Source organism: Cetorhinus maximus, chromosome 11 (genome assembly GCF_964194155.1).
Source record: "Cetorhinus maximus chromosome 11, sCetMax3.hap1.1, whole genome shotgun sequence".
In the NCBI taxonomy this organism is placed as follows: Eukaryota; Metazoa; Chordata; class Chondrichthyes; order Lamniformes; family Cetorhinidae; genus Cetorhinus; species Cetorhinus maximus.
The window spans coordinates 7,811,877-7,833,660 of NC_135889.1; the positions used below are offsets into that span (position 1 = coordinate 7,811,877).

At 45.4% G+C, this 21,784-nt stretch overlaps 1 protein-coding gene across 5 annotated transcripts in view; it reads right to left on the minus strand.

The window, feature by feature from the left end:
- nbeal1 (neurobeachin-like 1) overlaps positions 1-16,769 on the minus strand; it is a 272,851-nt gene extending 256,082 nt beyond the window's left edge. For all 5 annotated transcript variants that reach the window (XM_078551460.1, XM_078551459.1, XM_078551456.1 and 2 more), the window contains exon 1: positions 16,420-16,769. In XM_078551460.1, coding sequence (XP_078407586.1) covers positions 16,420-16,470 — 51 coding nt within the window. In that variant the 5' untranslated portion in view covers positions 16,471-16,769. The remainder of the gene's footprint in view (positions 1-16,419) is intronic.
- Positions 16,770-21,784: the final 5,015 nt, after the last annotated feature.

Consider the following 21,784-nt stretch of genomic DNA (forward strand, 5'->3'; position numbering starts at 1 on the left):
TCCTTGATGAGGTGGTGAAGCAAGGGGTGAGGCCAAAGAAAGAGATATAGGAGTGCAAGTCAGATGTAAAGATGAAATTCATCATCACCTCCAATGTGCCAGTTCAGCCTTCTGCCAACTGAGGAATAGAGTATTTGAGGAACAGGATCTCAAACCTGAGACCAGTTCATGGTTTACCGGGCAGCAGTAATCCCCGAGCTCCTATATGCTTCAGAGACTTGGACAACCTACAGCAGGCACCTCAAAGCACTGGAGAAGTACTATAGGTGGTGCCTTCACAAGATCCCCCAAATCCGGTGGCAAGAGAGCCAACAGTAGTGATGCTCCCAAGCCAACTTGCCCAGCATCGAAGTGCTAATCACTCAAAACCAGCTCCACTGGGCAGGACATGTCATTCATAGGTCTGACACCAGACTCCTGAAGCAAATGCTCTACTCAGAACTCAGTGGCAGCAGGAGACTCCCAGGAGTGCTGCAGAAACACTTCTGGGATATCCTCAAAGCATCCCTGAAGAGGCCAAACAGTCCCACCAACTCATGGGAGAACCTGGCTTGGGACTGACTAAATTGGAGAAGGGTCATTTGGGAAGGCACTGAGCACATCGAGGGAATTTGTCAGAAGCATGCAAAATCAAAGTCGAGGGGCTGGCAAAAATGCATAAACCTCCAAACACCTCGTCTGCCCAACCCTCCAAGTACTACCTCCGCATGTGGCAGAGTCTGCACATCGCGCATTGGATTTATCAGCCATCTCAGAAAATCGAACCAGAGTGGAAGCAAGTCGTCTTCGATCCTGATGTACTACCAAAGAAGAAAAATGTAAAGAAAATGTTGTACTTTTAAGATCATGCACCACCCCACATCCACCAAAAGATCTGAAGAGCTTTAATTGAGGGACATCAGGAATGTGGAGAGACTAGAGAAGCTCTGGTTGTTCCTGTTAGAGCAGAGAAGATCAAGGAGAGTTTAACAGATAAAAGCAAAATAATGCGGATGCTGGAAATCTAGAACAAAAACAAAAATACCTGGAAAAACTCAGCAGGTCTGACAGCATCTGCGGAGAGGGATACAGCTGACATTTCGAGTCCGTATGACCCTTCATCAGAACCAAGACATATAGAAATGAGATGAAATATAAGCTGGTAGAAGGGGGTGGGACAAGAGAGCTCGATAGGGGGCCAGTGATAGGTGGAGGCCAAGAGACTGCCAAAGTTGTCATAGACAAAAGGACAAAGGGGTGTTGACAGTGGTGATATTATCTAAAGGATGTGTTAATAGGGACATTAAGGGTAGCAAGCAGGACAAGCTGGTGGCAGAAGTGGGGGTGGGGTGAGAGTTTAACGGAACTATTCAAAATTATGAGGGGTTTTGATAAAGTAGGTCAGAGAAGCTGTTTCCAAGGGCAGGAAGATCAGTAACCAGGGGACACAGATTTAAGGTATTTGGCAAAATTTCAAGGGGGGGAGATTACACTGAGTTGTGATGAAGTGGAATGTGCTGCTTCAAAGGGCATTGGAAGCAGAATCAATAGTAACTTTCAAAAGGGAACTGCTTGTGCTAATTTAAAAAGCTGACGACCAGCTTTTCACTAATGCAAACCGTATTCCTAAACCCCGCTCCTACACCACCACCACTCTTGCTTCCAACAATAAGTACAAGGGTCTTATGGGATTCTTTGTCATTAAGATTGAGACCACCTGATCAGCTACCTCTGTCATATCTCTCCCGTCCATTGAACCACCTGGCCTATAACATTCCCTCACCCTAACCCTTGCGCTTGCATCTTTCTCCAGTTTCTCTCCTATCTCACTTCATGCCCTCTCTGAGCTCATCTAGTCCGAAATATCCACTTCCTGTCCTCTCAATCCTATTCCCACTAAACTGCTGTTCACCCAATTTCTCCACCTGGTCCCCATGCTAGCTGACACTGTAAATAGATAGCTTTCAAGTGTCGTCTCTTTCTCTCAATCACCCCTCTCCTCAAAAGTCAATCCTTGACCCCAACAGTCCTTGCAAAGTACTGTCCCATCTGCAACCTCCCTTTCCTCTCCAAAGTCCTTGAATGTGTTGTCTCCTCCCAAATCAGTTCCCACCTTTCCAAGAACTCCATGTTTAAATCCCTCCAATCGGGTTTCCACCCCTATCACAGTACCAAAACAGCTCTTAGCAAAGTCACAAATAACATACTATGTGACTGTGACAAAGGTAAATTTTCCTTCCTCATCCTTCTCTACCTGTCTGCAACCTTTGACAAAGTGACCACACCATCCTCCTCCAACACCTCTCCACTGTCATCCAGCTGAGTGGGGCTGCTCTCACCTGGTTCCACTCTTATCTATGTGATCATAGCCAGAGAATAACTTGCAATGGCTTGTCTTCTCTCTCCCTACCATCACCTCTGGTGTCTCCCAAAGGTCTATCCTTGATCCTCCTCCTATTTCTGATCCACAAGTTGCTCTTAGCAACATCATTTGAAAGCACAGCATTTCACACGTATGCTGAAGACACCCAGTTCGACCTCACCACCGCCTCTCTCGACACCTCCACTGTTAGTAAATTATCAGACTGCTTATCCGACTACTGGATGAGCAGAAATTTCCTCCAATTAAATATTGGTGAGACTGAAGCCACTGTTTCCGGTCCAGGCTCCAAACTTCATTCCCTAATGATTGACTCCATCCTTCTCCCTGGCAACTGTCTGAGACTAAGCCAGTCTGTTCGAAACCTTGGTGTCACATATTCAGCCCTGAGGTGAGTTTCCAACTTCATATTTGTACCATCACTAAGACTGCCTATTTCCACCTCCCCTAAATCTCCCAACTTAGCCCTTGTCTCAGCTCATCGACTGCTGAAATCCTCATCCATGCCTTCAACACCTCTAGACTCGACTATTCCAATGCACTCCTGGTCAGCCTCCCACATTCTACCCTCTGTAAAGTTGAGGTCATCCAAACTCTGCTGTCCATGTTATAACTCACACCGAGTCCCTTTCCCTTATCACCCCTGTGCTTGCTGACCCACACTGGCTCCTGGCCAAGCAGCGTCCTGATTTTAAAATTCTCATCTTTGTTTTCAAATCCCACCATGACCTTGCCCCTCCCTATCTCTGTAATCCTCTCCAGCCACACAACTCTCTAATTGTGGCCTCTTGAGCATCCCTGATTTTAATCACTCCCCCATTTAGGCTGTACCTTCAGTTGCCCAGGCCCCAAGTTCTGGATTATCCTCCTTATACCTCTCTACCTTTAAGGCACTCCTTAAAACCTCCCTCTTTGACCAAGCTGTTGAACATCTGACTTAATATCTCCTTATGTGGTTCGTTGCATAACACATCAGTGAACAACACCAACTTATATTTATGTAGCATGTTTAATTGAATTAAATATCCCAAGGTGTTTCATTTGCTATTGTTGAAAAGGAGAAAAGACTGGGAAAGTGGGACTAATTGGTTGTTCTTTGAAAGAGCCAGCATAGATACAAGGGGCCAAATGGTCTACTTGTGTGCTATATGATTCTATTTTAAATGTTATGCCATTCGGCAGTGACAGAAAATGTGGAGGTGAATGTTAAAACAAAGGCTCAAATTTCCAATTCTACCATGTCTGGGTACAATCCTTGATATTTACATTGGCGGCAGGGTGTGGGGGGGCAAGGTGCGGGGAGACACATTGAGCTGAAAGTGTGTTAAAAGCGTGCTTGTGTAACACACACACCAGCTGCCGATTTCCATGTTAAGTTGACATGAAAAGTGACAACTAGCATTTAGGATAGATTCCTACTAAAACTGGGAGGGGAAAGGTCAGAATTTTTAACTCCTCTTACATACTGTAGGAAGATGTTTGTCATTGATAAATCACAGCTGTTACCTACATTGAAAGTTTAGAAGAACAGTCTAAAAGCAAAAGACCAACATCTTCAAAATGTTACAGGACAGCGCTAACTAAGTACAAAACTAGAAAGGGCAGTTGTATAAGGTGAAGCAGCTTGCTGTTCAGATTCTCCCACCAAATGATGACTAACATCAAAGAACGCCATGAAAACAGAAGATTTACAAAGCAGCAGAACTGACAAATACCAACACTGAACTCACCACGACAGCTGAACTGAGCTAATCCTGAGGATTCCTGAACTTGATCTGTGCCAAAGTGTTTCACAGCTAATGAAGTACTTTTGAAGTGCAGTCACTGTTCTAATGTGGGAACAGCAGCAACTGATTTGTGCATGGTAAGCTCCCACAAACAGCAATGACATAACATCGGGATAATCCGTTTGTGAGACTGGTTGAGGGATATGTATTGGCCACTTCATCTGATGGGATCTTTTACGTCCACCTGAGTGAGCAGATGGGACCCTTGGTTTAACATCTCACCTGAAAGAGAACACTTTTAACAGTGCAGCACTCCCTAAGTACTATAAGGAGGCAGAACAGAGCAGCTCTCCATTTTAATCTTAGTACTATCCAGCATGGTGCAAGAGTAGAAATTAAATCCGCTACCGAGATATCTCATGCTGCAGATGTATACAGCATATTTCTGAATGACAGGGATTCCCAAGAGTTGATAACTCAAAATAAACAGCACAGGGCTTCCGCTGAAATAACTCATGCTGACAGCTAAACATTGATAAAAAGGTTTTAGCAATAGGAAACGTACACTACAAATACACGTCAAGTCTCTAATTGAGACACAAATATATATTGTATTCAATATTACTTAGCCTGAATGCAACCATTTGTTGGTATGATGCTATAACATCACTTAAGTTCAATCGAGATTTTTTTTTTCATTCTTTCATGGAACGTGGGCATCACTGGCAAGGTCAGCACTTGTTGCCCATCCCTAATTGCCCTTGAACTGAGTGGCTTCCTTGGCCATTTCAGAGGGCAGTTAAGAGTCAGCCACAATGCTGGGGATTTGAGTTCACATGTCAGCCAGACCGGGTAAGGACGGCAGATTTCCTTCCCTAAAGGACGTTCGCGATTACTGAGATTAACTTTAGATTCCAGATTTGATTAACCGAATTCAAATTCCACCAGTTCCATAGTGGGATTTGAACCCATGTCCTCAGAGCATTAGCCTGGGTCTCTGGATTACTAGCCCAGTGACATGAAAGGGAGACAGTGGCGGATTAGTAAAGTGTAAGTAAAACTCCACATACAGCACTACAAAGCCTGCCTGGTGTGCCGCTACAAGCATGAGCAACATTTGAACTTCAGGTAGCCAAAAACTTCAGAAAGACTCGCACTTACATACACGACCTCAGGATGCTCCAAAACACTTTACAGTCAATTACATAGTTTTGTCACTGTTGCAGGAAATGTGGCAGCCAATTTGCACACAGCAAGGTCTCACAAACAGCTACACAAAATAACCAGGTCATTTTCTTCTTAAACAAGTGATAGTGGCTGAGGGAAAATACTGACCAGGACACTGAAGAGAACTCCCCTCCTGAGATCCAAGTAGCCTCACGGGCATCTTGTGCTAAGAGCACCAAATTATAATAATATGGAGTACAAGCTGTGGGCAGGCAGAGAAATAAAACCCAGAGAGCCTTAAATTAGCGTTGTCACCAATAGTTAAAAGTAGGACAGGGAGAAGCCTTATCCTGGCACCCTGATGAAAAAAAATCCTAAAGTCTCAACCAATTTATCACCACAGCAACCACTTACATAGCATTGTCTCCAACTCAAGAAATTGGACATGAAAGAAAGACAGCTCTCAGTGACTCTAAAAGCTGTCACCTTGACTATGAAGCCTTGACCCTCATCCTTTAAGGGACAGCCTTGCCTTCCAATAGGATTACCCTTCCTACTTATTCACCTAAGATTAAGAATTTTAAAAACAAACCCTAATGTGGGGGATCATCTTGTACCTGTGCACATGTTGTAATGGCATAATGTACAAAATGACACATTGGACACACCAATAAATATTTCAAGCATATTATTACATAAAGAGACAATTCCATCTTCCCTGTATACCAGGTGCTGCAAGTGAGGGATGATTTCTTGCACAAGCTAAAACAGCACTTTCATAACAACATAAAAACACAAGTAGGCCATTCGGCCCCTCAAGCCTGCTCCACCATTCATTACGATCATGGCTGGCCTTCTGCCTCAACTAACCCGCCTGCTCCCCATATTCCATAATTCCCTGAGAGATCAAAAATCTGTCTATTTCTGCCTTAAATATATTTAAATGATTAAGCATCCACAACCCTCTGGGGCATAGAATTCCAAAGATTTGCAATGCTGAGTGAAGAAGTTTGTCTTCTCAGTCCTAGATGATCGACCCCCTATCCTGAGACTATGTCCTCGTGTTCAAGATTCCTCAGCCAGGGAAAACAACCTCTCCGCGTCTAACGGTCAAACCCCTTCAGAATCTCGTGTGTTTCAATGAGATCACCTCTCATTCTTCTAAACTCCAGAGACTTACTCAGCCTCTCAAAGAACAACCCTTCTCATCTAAGGAGCCAACCTAGTGAACCTTCACTGTACCGCCTTCAAGGCAAGTATGAATAGATGGCAGCGTAGTGGCAATGTCACTGGGCTAGTAATCCAGAGGCCCAGGCTAATGCTTTGGGGACACGGGTTCAAATCCCACCATGGCAGCTGGTGGAATTTAAATTCAATTAATAAATCAGGAATAAAGCTAGTCTCAGTAATGATGGCCATGAAACTATTGTTGATTGTTGTAAAAATCCATCTGGTTCACTAATGCCCTTCCTTTAGAAATCTGCCATCCTTACCCAGTCTGGCCAAATGTGACTCCAGATCCACAGCAATGTGGTTGACTCTTAACTGCCCTCTGAAATGGCCTAGCAAGCCACTCAGTCCAAGGGCAATTATGGATGGGCAACAAATGCTGGCCTTGCCATCGATGCATACATCTTATGAAACCATAAAAAAACTTCCTTAGATATGGAGTCCAAGACTGCATGATACTCCGGGTGTGGTCTCACCAAAGCCTGAAACAACTATGGAAAGACTTCCTTGTCCTCAGTCGTCTTGCTGCTCCCCAACGTTTAGAAGTGACTCAACTGTTTCTCGTGTGCTTCCTCAGCGTATATTCCCCAGCAATGTTTATTATAGTCCCAAGGTATCCACCATTCAAAAAAATCTACATGATGTCCAACTGCTCACCAGCAATCTTTCGGCTGCAAACTATCCGGCCACAACCCAGATCTTCTGTTCATACTGGGTTAAACCCCTCCCCCGCAAAGGTACGGGAGGATCTTCATTCCCATAACTCGAGAACCAAATTGTTCAACAAACTTCTTCCCTTCACAGAAACAGTACAACTCACCTTCTGTCAGCATCCCATATGCTTGAGCCTGGCCGGTATTTAATGCCAAGTAAAAAAGACATTAGGCAGTGAGTTATGATGATCTAGAATGTGCTATCCAAAGCGTAGTGGCTTCAGATTTAATCATAACTTTCAAAAAGGAATTGGACATAGACTTGAAAAGGAAACATGAGGGAAAAGGGAGGTGGAGTGGGACAAACTTAACAGCTCTTTGAAATAGCCAGCACAAGTGTTATAGGCCAAATAGCTTTCATCTGTACTGTATGATTCTAATATTCCAAATCTTAAGACTATAAAAAGATTGTGAAGCTATGGTCACATGGCCTGACAATCATTTTCCTAAATTCCTTTCTTATAATTGTTGCACTTTTGAAAGATCCCACCCCTCATTATGAATAAGAATCCATGCAATTAAGGGGAGGAATATTGCCAGTAATGATGTCTGTACCAGCTTTCGTGGTTTTCCTCCAGTGCTCTTGAGCCAGGACACGGAATTGATTATGGGACCTATTTTCAATTAGTTCTAAAACACCCACCTTAAAACTGATATCCTAATGTCTTCACTGAAGCCTGACAGTGCTTTCCGCTCTGCCATTTAAACTGGAATTCTCCTGCCACTTTCCCTACCCCACAAGTAACATGCCTTATGTCTTGTTCAGCGTTTGTTGCTCCTGAAGCTACAGTGGAACTTACTCAGGTCAAAGCAAACAGACGTACTTCCAGCTGAGGTCATCAAGAAACAATCAGCAGTAGAAATTAAGTTCCCTCCCTGATGCACAAGTGCAAACGCCAATTAGCACACTCACTGCGCTCCTCTGCTAACCTCAGGGCAAACCAGGGACTTCTTAATGTTGGAATCATGCTACAATGGAGTACATGCTTCAAGTTTGTAATTGAGAACAGTTGCCACCAACTGGGGAAAGATTAGGGAATTATTGCAAGTGTATAAAAATCAGTTCACACTGGGTGGGGGGAGAAACAAGAGGAATTTGTGCCTTAACTTTAGTAGTTTTGGGAATAAACCTGGATTAAGGAAAAGACTGGCTTCAGATTCATCCTTTCCTCAACGTATTGACAGTGACTTTAACAGGGCTGATCCAATTTCAGTTTACACAAACTTACTGTTCATTGGAGTAAACTGGCCTTAAAAATGATCACAACGGAATAAGACAGAGTGGTTTAGAGGATGTCAAACCACAAAAGTAAAGGAACGTTGAGCAGTCTGACATCACTGGGATCTCCAGGGGTTCTACTGCTTTGAACCACATCTTTAACACAGGGCTGAGGAAACCTTTTTCTTATCACGGGCCATTCACACATAGACAAAATCAGTAATGGGCCCCACACACAAAAATCATCCTAATTTAGATTTTCTTAGAGCGAATACAGAAATGTTCAACTCACCCGTCGTTTTAATGCGATGGCTGAATTTGAATATTACATTGTTAAATATTATTATAGTAATTTAGCTTGACGCCTTCATCCAAAGCAAATTCGTAATAATGATGATAAATGCTATTTTGAAGACACTCCTGTCATGGGTCTATATTTTTAGAAATCGTGCTGCGGGCCGGATGAAACTGAGCAACGGGCCGGATCCAACCCACAGGCCATAGGTTCCCTACCCCTGCTTTAACTCTTTATCATGGGATTTAACAAGTTCCCAAACATGTTTTATTCAAATTAACTTCTTATGGCAAGCAAAGATGTGAACAACAATATGGTTGTGCGCTTAAAACTGCTCTGCATCCCTACATGTTATAATGGAATATGTCCAGCAGTATCACAAAGGCAGGGCATTAATTTCTCCACGAGCTTGGGTGGGTGGAATCTCAGACTACTGCCACTTCTCTGCTTCCAACAGCTTTACATCAGCACTCATAACAGAGTCTTCTAGGACAACAGGGGAAAAGAAATTGGCTTTTCTGCAATTACTTTTAACACACTGAAATCAAACACCGACATCATCATTTTCATTAATAAAGGTCATAAAGTACTCTTTACAAAAGTAAATTCTGCTCCGACATATTGTTATAAGACAAAATTGCACTATATACTACAGATTTTACTTCTGTTTGGTTTAATCACAAGAAACTGCACAATAAGCATTCAAATCAAATAGACTGCCTAAACACAAGAATGTCCATGCTTATTCCATAACATGACAAATTATCTGTACAAAGACTTTCATACACTGATCGTCTCTCTTAAAGTTTGATGACATGGTTGAGGCTAAATTTCAATGCTTCCCCTTTCTTTGAAACAAAGTATAACTTTGTTCTTAACCGCTAAAAACAACTGAAAGCAGGCTAGCAAGAGTGAGGCGGTTAAGTTTCCAGGAGACAAGCCGCTTGTCACTTCTATTCTAACGAAGGATCTCCTCCCAGAAGGTTAATCTATTTTTCTTCTTTCCAGTGTTTCCAGAACCCATGTATTTCCAGTGTTTTCCATTCCAGCTGCAATGTGCACATTAACCATACTTCCAAACAAAACAGGGGCAGGGCAGGGAATGCTTTGTATGGCTGTCGCACAATATACATCCACTCCATCTTACGATATTCTCTTCCCTCTCAGAAATAACTAGCAGATCTGGTACAGTGACCTTCATCCAGTTATGCTGTATGTAGCTGAGGAAAGCAGTATATTTATTTATCAAACTAGCATAAAGTAACTTGACACTAATAACAGACCATGGGGGGGGACCAGTGAAGTTAAAATAGACTCAAAATGGCAAAGTAAATTCCCTACAAAAAGCACCTTGGGTCTTCAGGTTTTAAGTAACGGGGACACAGTGGGGCTATAATTAATTAATACTGTTCACAGCAGAATTGCAGGAAATTAAAAACGTTCCTTACAACATTTTCAGAAAACACCGAGCCACCTCTTTCATTTTAAACTGGGCAATACAACAAAGTTCAGCTGTGAAACAAAAATAAAAATACCTGGAAAAACTCAGCAGGTCTGGCACATCTGCGGAGAGGAACACAGTTAACGTCTTGAGTCCGTATGACTCTTCAACAGAACTAAGTAAAAATAGAAAAGAGATGAAATATTTTACTTAGTTCTGTTGAAGAGTCATACGGACTCGAAACGTTAACTGTGTTCCTCTCCGCAGATGCTGCCAGACCTGCTGAGTTTTTCCAGGTATTTTTATTTTTGTTTTGGATTTCCAACATCTGCAGTTTTCTGCTTTTATCTTAAAGTCCAGCTGTGACCCCTGTTCTCTAAGCAATAATGGTACTGTGACACACACGAGATAAGCTCCCTAGCCAGCATCAATCCAGATGCTATGGAAGAATAGCAGCTGTGGGCACACTTTGACATTTATATATACATTACTTCCTTCAGGATTTGTGGCTACTGGGTAGGGTTGGGTTTCAGTGTTTGAAAGATGCATGTGACTGACACTACTGAACCCACAACCTCCATCATCCAGCAGGACTGGAGATGCATGGGAACACATAAGACCATAAGACATAGAAGCAGAAGTAGGCCGTTCAGCCCATCATGTCTGTGCTGGGAATTACTGAATTAATTAATTAATCCGCTCAACACCATCACTTCCAAGTTCCCTATTATCCTAACTTGGACATACATCGCCGCCATTGCTTCAGGGTTACCAGGTCAAATCCTACAAGCTCCCTATCTAGCAGCACTGTGAGGACACCTTCACCAGACAGACAGCAGCAGCTCAAGAAGGCAACTCAAAACCACCTTTTCAAGGGCAACTAGGGATGGACGATAAGTGCTGGCTATGCTAGCAACGCCCACATCCCGTGGAATAATTTGTTTTTAAATCCATCGCAGCTACATTCAACACACCTCAATTACTAATACAACCCAAAGATATGCTTAAAGACAAGACCTTAACTCATTCGGGAAAAAACAACTCGATTATAACACAATTTAATGAATTACGTTTGCAAAGTCAGCTTCATTGGTAATAAATAAATAAAATGCCACAAACAGTGTCATTTTCACTGTCATTGATGTGAGGTTAAGAATATACCATTTTACACACATCTTCTAGTCAGGGAACACACCTTGTTCTTTCACACTGCCCCATTCTCTCACTCCCCTGTTTTCATCAATCCACTGAGTTATGTTGTCTATCTTGAAGAACAACAAGGGTGTTCAGGTCCATATTTGTCCCCCAATCAACATCTGTAAAAACACCTGATAATTATCAAGCTACTGTTTGTGGGATCTTGCTGTGCACTAACGGGCTGCTGTGTTTTGTACATCACAACAGAAACTACCCTCCAAAAGTGCTTCATTTGAGATGTCCTGAGGTGGCTGAAGACAGTTTAGAAATGCAAGTCTTTTTTTTTGCCTGTTCTCAAACTGTCGATGGCAGTGAAATTCTCCCATTGAATCTTCTTTTCCCCTTGCAAGGGGGATGCATGTTCTTAAGTCAGCACTAATCCCAAGACAGTAAGGCTATTGTGAATTCAGGGGTGAAGGAAATCCAAATGAGTGACCGACCTCTCCTGAGTGATAAAGCAATTCAACACACAGCAAATCCCAAAGTAAGTCCAAATTCAAACAGATTCTGCTCAACATGATTTCAACCAAAGTCAGAAATGGAATAACTGGAATTAGAATCTGATTCTGGATCTGTCCATTCCCAGCCTTGCTGATGTCTACAATCAAATAGCAACGTATTTTCCACCGCTTTAGGGTTTAGGCTTCACATAAATGCTGATTAAAGTAATTTGGGGATCAAGAAGTCGACAGGATCTACTAATAAATGAACAGGTTAATTTACACATCTGATATCATAAATCAAACACTTCCAGAATGCAGCTAGAATTGATGCAGCTTAACACATTGCATGCCCCTTTACATAGTCAAGCCCGTGAAGATCTTGTTCAGGACAGGATTAGCAGATCTACTAGGAGGATTACCTCAAAATGGTGCCTGTGAGAGTATTAGGTTTACAGAATTTGAAGCAGCCAGTCTCCCTGAGTTCACCTGCTCAGAAGCCTAACCCTATGGACAGGCCTATAGAACGTCAATATCTTCTCTTGAAAATATGCTGAGTGCATATCCACCAGGGCTGGCAGCTGCCTCCTATCCCATCCACCTGAGCATCCTTCATCGGTTCATCTCAATCAATTGACAGGTGGTTCCGACATAGAGCAGAACCTCAATCCAGGCCCTACTAAACACACACATATGCACGCACACACACACACACACACACACACAACAGGACTTTATAGAATCATAGAAGTTTACAGCACAGAAACAGGCCATTCAGCCCATCATGTCTGTGCTGGGAATTACTGCATCGTGATCACAAGCAAACAAAAGAAAAATTAGCCAAGGCTGCCACTCCTGGTTTAGGCTGAAGTGCCATGTCCTTCATTAATAAATAGTTCTCTGAATGACCACTTGGGCTATCAGGCCCCATGCAACTGTATCTTCAGCAATTTCAAGATCAGAAATGGGGTTGTGATGGCAGGAGGAAAGGTGGAGATTAACACATCATTTCCTAAACTTCAATAAGATGTGAGAGGCAAGAAACTATTAGCGCAGGGCAGGATGAAAAAATAAGTGCCCTCACAGCTCTGCAACACCACGACAGGACCAGGACACATTCCAGCTCACACAAAAAAACACAATGATAGATCAAGATGATTTAATTGTATTTTTTTATTAATTTACCTAATCAATCTCTATTTATTGTACTTTCATACATGAAGGGGTATGAGAAATATGGGAAAAAGAAACACTAAAAACCTAAAAGCCAGGAAAGCCAAGTCCTTCCTGCTGCTAGAAAATCTAACCAAGTACAGGCTCCTCTTCAAGATGCTTGTCCACTTTGACTACGTACATACAGTTATAGACAGATATATATTTTACACATGGAGAAGAATCTAGACTTGCCAAGGATGATTCATTAGGTCTGAGTCATTTTGCCTTCATATTTCAATCCATCATCCTTAAAAATAGACACCGCCTACATATTTAAGTGGGTTTTTTACTCCTGGAGCCAGATACCACACATTTTTCTCAGTGCTGGCAGCTGTGTATTGAATATCATGCCTATAAGTTTACTTTTAGGCTTGGTAGCAAAATTGAAGTCCATGGGATTAAAGGGGCAGGTACTGCATGGATATAAATATGACTAAGGGAAAGCAGAGAGTAGTGGTGAATGACTATTTTTCAGACTGGAGGGAATTATGCAGTGGTGTTACCCAGGCACGGTAATAGCACCACTGCACTTTTTGACATGTACTAATGACCTTACAGTACAGGTTGAGAGCGCAGTTAATAACACATACAGCATACAGTATCCTAGGCTTTATTAATAGGGCATAGAGTACAAGAGCAAGGAGGTTATGTTAAACTAGTATAAAACAGTGGTTCAGCCTCAACTGGAGCATTGTGTCCAGTGTTGTGCACCACACTTCCGGAAAGATTTTAAGGCATTAGTGCGAGTGCAGAAAAGGTTCATGAGAATGGTTCCAGGGATGACGAACTTCAGTTATGTGGATAGACTGGAGAAGCTGGGACTGTTGAGGATATCTGACAGAAGCATTTAAAATCATGAGGGGTCTAGACAGAGGAGATAGGGAAAAACTGTTCCCACTGGTGGAAGGATTGAGGTCAAGAGGGCACAGACTTAAAGTAACTGGCAAAAGAAGCAATGGAGACGGGAGGAGAAACTGCTCCACGCAGCGAGTGGTTATGATCTGGAATGCGCTGCCTGGGAGTGTGGTGGAGACAGGTTCAATCAAGGTATTCAAGATAAAATTGAATTATCTGAAAAGGAAGAAATTGCAGGATTACAGGGGGAATGACACTAGGTGCATTACTCATTAGGAGAGCTGGTGCAGACAAGATGGGCTGAATGGCCTCCTTCTGTGCTGTAACTATTCTGAGATTCTATGACTTTGGGTATCCAGTGAATAACTTTAAAGTCTGCAGATGATACAAAACTCAAAAGTAGTAAACATGAGGAGGATTGTAACAGATTTCAGGACATAGTCTACTGGTAAATGGGCAGATACATGGTAGATGTAACCTAACGCAAAGGAAAATGAAGTGGTTCATATTGGTAGTGAGGAGTGGCAACATAAACTAAATAGTACAATTTTAAAGGGAACATAAGAACTAGGAGCAGGAGTAGGCAATTCAGCCCCTCGGGCCTGTCCCATCATTCAATACAATCATGGCCGATCTCATTTCGGCCTCAACTCCAATTTCCCGCCCTCTCCCCATAACCTTTCAACCGGTTACTAATTAAAAATCTGTCTATCTCCTCCTTAAATTTATTCAACGCCCCGGCATCCACTGCACCCTGAGGTAGTGAACTCCAGAGGAACAGAAAATCCTGAGGGTGCATGTGCACAAATCTTCAAAGTGGGCAGGGCAAGTTGAGAGTTCATTTTGCTAAACTTTTCAGACCAATTCGGGACACCACACTCCAGAAAGAATGGCAGGGCCTAAGAGAGGCTGCAGAGGGGATTTACTAGAATGGTACCAGGGGAATGAGAAACTTCAGTTATACTTAAAGACTGCAGCAGCAAAGGTTAAGGGGTGATTTGATAGAGATGTTCAAAATCTTCAAAGGGTTTGGTAGAATAAACACAGAGAAAGGAAAACTGTGTAGAATTCTGGGGAAAGAGCTGTGGGCGTGGGACTAATTAGATAACGCTATGCGAATTTACAAGATACATTTCCATATAATGCATGTTTGGCATCACATACAAAGAGTCTATAGTTAACCTAATCATTACACCCTCAACATGCACATGCTGTACATATATAATAATTTATATACGAGATCACAAAGCAGCATACACAACACAAACATTGATATGTACAGGCACAGAGACCTCTAGTTACAAGAGGCCCCAGTTGGCAGGGCACAAACAACGTGACAATAAACCTCAACCATTTCCAGTAACCAGGCACACACCGCCCCAGCCATCCACTCCTGAACTATAATGCAAACCTCGGGGAAACAGAAACCCCTTGGATATAGTGTGACCACCCCAACCCCACCCCCTCACTTGGTATACAGTAACCCCCCCACAATGTTCAGTAACTACAGTAACCCCCACTATACAGTAACATCCCCCCGGGTATACAGTAACCCCTAGTATACAGTAACACCCGGTATACAGTAACCCCCCCCAGGTACCCAGTATACAGTAACCCCGCCCCCCCCCGCCTCACCCCAGTAACCCCCTGGTATACAGTAACCCCCCACCCCGGCTGTACTGTAACTACAGTAACCCCCGGGTATACAGTAAATCCCCCCACCACACCACCCCAGTATACAGTAAGCCCTGGTATACAGTAACTACAGTAACACCCCAGGATACAGTAATCCCAAAATCTTAGTTTACAGTAACCCGCCCCTGGGTATACAGTTACCCCGCAGGTGTACAGTAACCCCCACCCCCCCCCCCCATGTATAAAGTAACCCGCCCCCTGATTATACAATAATGTCCCCTCCAGTTTCCCCCATCTGCGGGTATACAGTTCACCCAAACCCAGGTATACAGTTCCACCCCCCCCCCCCCCCCCCCCCCGGGTACACAGTTACCCATCTCTCCCCCCCCCGGGTACACAGTTACCCCCCCCACCGGGTACACAGTTACCCCCCGCCCCCCCGGGTACACAGTTACCCCCCCGGTACACAGTTACCACCCCCCCCCCCCCCCGGGTACACAGTTACCCCCCCCACCGGGTACACAGTTACCCCCCGCCCCCCCGGGTACACAGTTACCCCCCCGGGTACACAGTTACCCCTCACCCCCCCGGGTACACAGTTACACCCCCCCCCCCCCCGGGTACACAGTTACCCCTCACCCCCCCGGGTACACAGTTACACCCCCCCCCCCCCCCCGGGTACACAGTTACCCCCCCGGGTACACAGTTACCCCTCACCCCCCCGGGTACACAGTTACCCCTCACCCCCCCGGGTACACAGTTACCCCTCACCCCCCCGGGTACACAGTTACCCCCCCGGGTACACAGTTACCCCTCACCCCCCCGGGTACACAGTTACCCCCCCGGGTACACAGTTACCCCCCCGGGTACACAGTTACCCCCCCCGGGTACACAGTTACCCCCCCGGGTACACAGTTACCCCTCACCTTGCTGCAGTACAGCATCCAGAGCTCGTACAGCCGCTCGGCGGTCGCCATCCCTCCGGGAGCGGTGGCTCAGCGCGGCCTCTTGCAGCTCCTCAAACCGGCATCGCGGCGGCGGCGAGTCGCTCCATGGGGGCGGTGGCGGTGAGGGGCTGACAGGCTCCGGGGACCGGCGGCGGCGGAGGAGGCGGGAGCCGGGTTGCCTGGTGAATGTGGGGGCGGCAGGGGGCTCGGTCCCCCCTCTCCCCGCGCTGTCTGAGGCGGGTTTTACCCGCTTTTCCTGGTGTTTAAATAAATTTCCCCGCTCCGCCCGCTGACTGAAGCCCCCTCTCCCCGCTCCGCCCGCTCCGCTCTCTGACCCGCAACCGCACCGCTCGGGGCCGGACCTCCGACTGAACCGCGCATGCGCGCCTCCACTGCCTGCGCCCTGACCAGAGCGAGGCTCAGGTGCCTCTGCTCACGTGACAGCAGCTCAGGTGCTTGGGGAGGAGAAAGACAGGTGAGCTCGGGACGGGAGGGAGGAGAAAGACAGGTGAACTCAGGTCAGGGGGGAGGAGAAAGACAGGTGAGCTCAGGTCAAGGGGAGGAGAAAGACAGGTGAGCTCAGGTCAGGGGGAGGAGAAAGACAGGTGAGCTCAGGTCAGGGGGAGGAGAAAGACAGGTGAGCTCAGGTCAAGGGGAGGAGAAAGACAGGTGAGCTCAGGTCAGGGGGAGGAGAAAGACAGGTGAGCTCAGGACAGGGGGGGAGGAGAAAGACAGGTGAGCTCAGGACAGGGGGAGACAGGTGAGCTTAAGACAGGGGGAGGACAGTTGAGCTCAGGACATGGGGAGACAGGTGAGCTCAGGACATGCAGAAGACAGGTGAGCTCAGCTCATGGGGAGACAGGTGAGTTCAGGATGTGGTGGACAAGTGAGCTCAGGACAAGGGAGACAGGTGAGCTCAAGGCTTGGGGGGAATGGGTGATCTCAGGACATGGGGGCAGGCGAGCTCAGGACATGGGGGCAGGCGAGCTCAGGACATGGGGGCAGGCGAGCTCAGGACATGGGGAGCAGGTGAGCTCAAGACATGGGAGGACAGGTGAGCTCAGGGCATGGGAGGACAGGTGAGCTCAGGACAGGGGGAGGACAGGTGAACTCAGGACAGGGGGAGGGCAGGTGAGCTCAGGATAGGGGGAGGGCAGGTGAGCTCAGGACATTGGGAGGTCGGTGAGCTGAGCAGAGACAGGTGAGTTCAGGATGTGGGGGACAAGTGAGCTCAGGACATGGGGGTACAAGCGAGCTCAAGACGTGGGGGGACAGGTGAGCTCAGGAAAGGGGGAGGACAGGTGAACTCAGGATAATGGGAGGACAGGTGAGCTCAGGACATGGGGACAGGTGAGCTCAGGATAGGGGGAGGGCAGGTGAGCTCAGGACAGGGAGAGACAGGTTAACTCAGAACATGGGAAGGACAGGTGAGCTCAGGGGAGACAGGTGAGCTCAGGACATGGGGAGACAGGTGAGTTCAGGCATGGTGACACAGGTGGCCTCAGGACATGGGGCCACAGGTGAGCCCAGGACATGGGGTCACAGGTGAGCTCAGGACATGGGGGGGCAGGTGAGCTCAGGACATGGGTAGACAGGTGAGCTTAGGACTTGGGGTGACATGTGGCAAACAAGTGCAGCTGTGGAACTGAGTGCATATCTGAGAGTTTGTTTAGTCGGGGAGCTTAAAGTGTTAATCTTGTTCTTGTAAACCTAGTCTAGTCTGTAATTAGCAGTAACTGAACTGTGTAAGTGGACTAAGTTTCTTTCCTTCTTTCAACCTTAGACAGATAAACACACTCTGCTGAGAGAGTTGAGTAGTTAATTAGATAACTGTCTGAATCTGGTTTCTCTAGCCCCAGTTCAGTTTTGTATAAATTCAGGGTTCTTTAGTTCGGCCGAGTCAAACGGGTGCAGCTGAGGAACTGAGTGCATACCTGAGAGTTTGGTGAATTGGGGAGCTCGGTGAGGTGGGAGGGGAAGGAGGTGTTCATTTCCTTTTGCTTTTTCTACCTTTCTCGCCCTGTAGGAATTGGTCCTTGCTCCACTACAGGGAAAGGAACTACCTGTTTGATGAGTGTCTGGTGAGTGGTTAAGGCCTGTTCCAGTCCTAAGGTTTAAAATAGTGTGCATACTGGTGGTAAACTTAATAAAATGTATAAAAAGCAACATAAATAATTGAATAATATAATTAATTAAAACACATTAAGGATAGCAGGACAGGTGATGTGTCAAGGCTGCACATGTGGGAGCTGCTGGATGCTGGTGTGATCCAGAGCAAACATGTCTGCAGTAAGTTTTTTGCGGCTTGAGGAGCTTTGGCTTATAGTCACTGAGCTGGAGGCTGAGCTGCAGACACTACAACCCACCAGGGAGGGGGAAAGTTGCCTGGATGCTTTGTACCAGAAGGCAGTCACACCAATTAGGATAGGATAAGGTCTTCGGATTTGATTGGTGGTCAGGGATAAGAGAGTGTGACTGCGAGTGAGATAGGTAAGGGTACCCAGGGGGCAGGAGAATCAGTCTCTGTAATTGTCCAATAGGTTTGAGGTTCTCTCAGCTTGTTTGGATGACAGTGGGGGCTGCAGGGTGGAACTGAGCATGGCATCGTGGTACAGGAAGCCATTCAAGTAGGGGGAGCAAAATAGAATATAGTGGTCATAAGGGACAGTATAGTGAGGCGATTGACACTGCTTTCTGCAGCAAAGAACGAGAGTCCAGGCAGCTGTGTTGCCTGCACGGTGCCAGGGTTCAGGACATCTGCTGGAGAGGAACTTGCATTGGGAGGGGGAGGATCCAATTGTCATGGTCCATGTAGGTACCAATGAGATGAGTTTTTTTTTTATTCCTTCACAGGATGTGGGTGTCGCTGGCTAGGCCAGCATTTATTGTCCATCCCTAATTGCCCTTGAGAAACTGAGTGGCTTGCCAGGCCATTTCAGAGGGCATTTAAGAGTCAACCACATTGCTGTGGATCTGGAATCACATGTAGGCCAGACCAGGTAAGGATGGCAGATTTCCTTTCCGAAGGGACATAGTGAACCAGATGGGTAGAACTAGGAAAGAGGTTCTGCATAGAGAATATGAGAAGCTAGGCACAAAATTAAAAAGCTGAACCTCAAAGGTTATAATCTCTGGATTATTACCTGAGCCACATGCAAATTGGCACAGGGTACATAAAATTAGAGAGATGAATATGTGGTTCAAAGACTGGTGCAGAAGAAGTGGGTTCCAGTTTGTGGGGCATTGGCCCATACGAGAGAAAGTGGGGGCTGTACCATTGGAATGATCTATACCTGAACCATGCTGGGACCAGTGTTCTTGCGAACTGCATAACTAGGGAAGTAGAGAGAGTTTTAAACTAATTAATAGGGGAAGGGATCAAATGTGGGTAGATGTGGTATATCAAAGAGTAGAGACAAGGAAGAGAGGAAGGTATTATTATGGGAAATGATAAAAACAGACCATGACAGGAAGGGACAGAGAGTACAAGTCTAAGAGTAAATCAATGGATAAGGCTAACGGTTACAAAAATAATAAAAATACAAAACTTAAAGCTCTGCATCTGAATGCATATAGCATTCAACACAAAACAGATGAACCGATGGATTGTATTTATTAATCTCTGCACTAATAGCCATGGCTGCAGGATGGCATAGATTAGGACCTGAATATTGATGGGTATGTGACTTTTAGAAAGGATAGGAAGTTGGGAAAAGGTGGAGTGATGGTTTTGTTAATTAAAGACGACATTAGCACAATAGAGAGGGATGATTTAAGTTCAGGAAACCAGGGTATAGAAGCGGTTTGGGTAGCGGTGAGGAATGATAAAGGCAAGAAGTCACTTGTGAGAGTGGTGTACAGGCCCCCTAACAATAACCACATAGTAGGACGAGGTATCAAAGAGAAGGTAATGGGAGCTTGTCAGAAAGGTATGGCGATTATCAAGGGGGATTTTAATCTGCATATAGACTGGGATAATCAGATGGGCAAAGGTAGCATTGAAGACAAATTCATAGTATGTTTTCAGGATAGTTTCTTAGATCAGCATGTTCTGGGGCCAACCAGGGAACAGGTTAATTAATGGCCTCATAGTGAAGGCGCCCCCTAGGTAGCAGTGATCATAATATGAATGAATTTTACATTCAGTTTGAGGAGGAGAAGAGTGGGTCTAAGACTAGTATTTTAAACTGAAGTAAGCGCAATTATGACAGCATGAAAGCAGAGCTAGCGAAAGTGAACAGGCAATTTAGGTTAAGAGTTAAGTCAATAGAGATGCAGTGGCAGACATTTAAGTGGATATTTCAGAATGCACAGAATAAATACATTCCAATGAGAAAGAAAATTTCCAAGGGGAAGACCTAACCTCCGTGGTTAACTAAAAAAGTTAAAGATGACATTAAACTTAAAGAAAAAGCATAAAGTTGCACAAGGATGGGTGGCAAGTCAGAAGATTGGACAAAATATAAAAAATAGCAAAGAACGACTAAAAGACTAGTAAGGAGGGAAACATTAGAGTACAGGAGAAAGCTAGCTAGAAATATAAAGATAGATAGTAAGAGTTTCTACAGATATTTAAAAAAGAAGTGTTAACAAAGTGAACGTTAGTCCTATAGGAAATGAGTCTGGGGAGTTAATAATGGAAAATAAGGAGATGGCAGATGAATTGAGCTGGTGTTTTGCATCAGTCTTCACTATAGAGGATACATCAGCAAATTTAGCAACCATACCATAGGTCCCTTCATCCACATCATTTATATAAATTGTAAAGAGTTGAGCCTCCAGCACTGATCTCTGTGGCACACCACTAGTTACATAATGCGAACCAGGACATTGCAGGGGGACAGATGAGCTCAGGACATGGGGAGGACAGGTCAGCTCAGGACATGGGAGGACAAGTGAGCTCAGGACATGGGGAGGACAGGTCAGCTCAGTATCTGGGTAGGACAGGTGAGCTCAGTACCTGGGGAGGACAAGTGAGCTCAGGACATGGGGAGGACAAGTGAACTCAGGACATGGGGAGGACAGGTCAGCTCAGTATCTGGGTAGGACAGGTGAGTTCAGTACCTGGGGAGGACAAGTGAGCTCAGGACATGGGAGGACAAGTGAGCTCAGGACATGGGGAGGACAGATGAGCTCAGTATCTGGGTAGGACAGGTGAGTTCAGTACCTGGGGAGGACAGGTGAGCTCAGGACATGGGGGACAGCTGAGTTCAGGACATGGGGAGGACAGGTGAGCTCAGGACCTGGGGAGGACAGATGAGCTCAGGACCTGAGGAGGACAGGTGAGCTCAGGACCTGAGGAGGACAGGTGAGCTCAGTACCTGGGGAGGACAGGTGAGCTCAG